This window comes from Poecilia latipinna, unplaced genomic scaffold, assembly GCF_001443285.1.
Source record: "Poecilia latipinna isolate Pla-1442-1.1 unplaced genomic scaffold, P_latipinna-1.0 Scaffold2869, whole genome shotgun sequence".
Lineage (NCBI taxonomy): Eukaryota > Metazoa > Chordata > Actinopteri > Cyprinodontiformes > Poeciliidae > Poecilia > Poecilia latipinna.
The window spans coordinates 14,589-16,749 of NW_015115485.1; the positions used below are offsets into that span (position 1 = coordinate 14,589).

General features: G+C 38.2%; 1 protein-coding gene across 1 annotated transcript in view; it reads left to right on the forward strand.

Annotated features, from left to right (window-relative positions):
* Positions 1-779: 779 nt before the first annotated feature.
* The window catches only part of LOC106939426 (uncharacterized protein C2orf47 homolog, mitochondrial), a 10,788-nt gene continuing 9,406 nt past the window's right edge, over positions 780-2,161 (forward strand). The window contains exon 1 of the mRNA XM_015021809.1: positions 780-1,282. Within this exon, the coding sequence (XP_014877295.1) occupies positions 884-1,282 (399 nt within the window). The 5' untranslated portion in view covers positions 780-883. The remainder of the gene's footprint in view (positions 1,283-2,161) is intronic.

Below are 2,161 nucleotides of genomic sequence, written 5' to 3' on the forward strand. Positions count from 1 at the left end.
AAACTTTAAAAACACAGATCCAGTGACGCCAATAAATTAGTATTTGTCTCCACCTGCTGGACACGCTTGGAGAAACACTTTTGTTGCCTTCAATTTGAACGATTATTTAAAATCCTTCAACTAAAATGTTAAAGGTTTTAAAATATTTGTGTGGTTCGAAAGTTGTAAAAGACATGTGCTTTTACTTAACAAAGTAAATATATATTTACTGAGCAAGCAACGCAATCCTGGTTTAAAGTTTGATAACAAAAATCTTGTGGGCTTGTTATCGTAAAAACAAAAAGTATAAAAAGATTTAGAAGCACAATGGCGCTGTAAATAAATACGCAAAATTATCACCCAAATTAATAATGTTTGGGATCATGAAGCATTTTTTACATAAAAATATAGAAACTGTAAAGGTTTTTATTTTGTCAACAAGATCATTTCTTTAGAGCTATGAGATAAAAGTTAAAAGCAAAAGTTAAAAGCACACGTCTTTTCTATGGAAAGCAAGTAGAAAACATTAATATTTAGTTCATATCAGCTAAAATATTTAATCTAACCAAAGAAAAGTAATGCATTTTGTGCTTTAGCTTTAATTTGTTTACATACAAACTCTCAAGTGTATTGATGTTTTCTTATATAACTTGAATTTCTCCGTTAAAAGTTGTCTAAATAAGTCCAAATATGTTATACAAAGGCTGCCTTTTCTAAAAAGTTTCAATTTGGTTGCAGTTGTAGAGTTTCCTACAGTACCTGAATGCAGCAGCAGTGACCGTCCACGTCATGTTGACTAAAAGCATTATGGGTAGAACATGGGGTGAATTGCGTAAGGTTACCATCGGCTGGAGAACCGGCGGATGCGGGGAGTGACCCGATTCTTGATCCAGTCGCTGCCCTGATGCAGCGGCTCGCCGGCCTCGCTGCACGCCGGGACCTCCGCAGCCTCGTAGCCGGGGCTCAGGCCTGGAGCAGCGGCTCCATCTGCAGCAGGGATCCGGCGTTCCGGTGCCAACAGCGGGGGAGATTGTTTTCGGGTCCTGGGAATCCTTTAAGCGCGGAACCCGGCCAGAGATGTTCCAAGCGGAGGTTCGTGTTTGCCGGGGAGAAATGCAGACTGTTCAGCGCCCGGGCAGGAGCCGAGGAGCCGCCGGGGAGCCCCGGATCCCAGCCCCACGTCTCTGTGGTGGGCATCCCGGACCCGCTCACCTGGATCCGGTGTAGGGTCATAACGCTCCTGATTGAGCTTTACTTTGAGGTGGACATCAACTCTGCAGAGTTTCACAGAGGAGTGAAACAGGTAAACTACAACAAACTGCATGAATGTAAATTTGCATAAACCTGTTAATGTGGAAAAACAATAACACAGAAAAGTTCAACTATTTACATAGCAATGATAATTTATTTCTAAATATTCACCTGCTGATATGGCAGTAAGTGCCAACAACTGATCTTTTATTGAAAGATCATTTTCAATAAAAACTTATGAAACTTTAACAGAAACTGCAGGCGTGTTTCTGTGTCTGATATGTTTTGGTTAAAACATGTTTGTTTTTCATTCAGCGGGTAGAGAATCAAGAAATTTTACTCAAGTAAAAGTGAAAAGTACATCACAGTAAAAATACTCCTAAAAGTTTTTGTTTTTTCAAAAAAGTTACTCAAGTAAATGTAAATGGGTAAATGTAACTAGTTACTATCCAACTCTGACCATGATAAATTTAGCTAGGCGATAAATTGTCGCAGTAATTATTGCGATAAACAATAATATTGTTGTTTAAATACAATTTTTAAGTAATGTATTAATAATGGCATAACATTGCAAGTTCACCTTCTCATTTTTAAGCAGTTACGAGGCACAGTAGCGAAACCTTAAACTGCTACTGCACAAGTAACTGAAAAGGTTGTTGCTAGGTAACCAAAGAGTGAGTGAGTTGCTAGGTAACTGAGTGAGTCAGTTGAAGCCTTTCCTCTGCCTGAATCCCCCAGAATGCTGTGCGTTTCTGGATCAGAGGTCAGTGAAATTGTGGAATATTCTGTCTTTGAGACATGTTATCTACTGATATGTGTCGATTGTGGTTAATCAATATTGTTATTGATTTATTGTCCAGCCAATAGTTTTTTTTTTTTTTTTTTTTTTTTTTTTGGGGGGTTTTTGTATTTTAAAAATGATCAAAAAAAA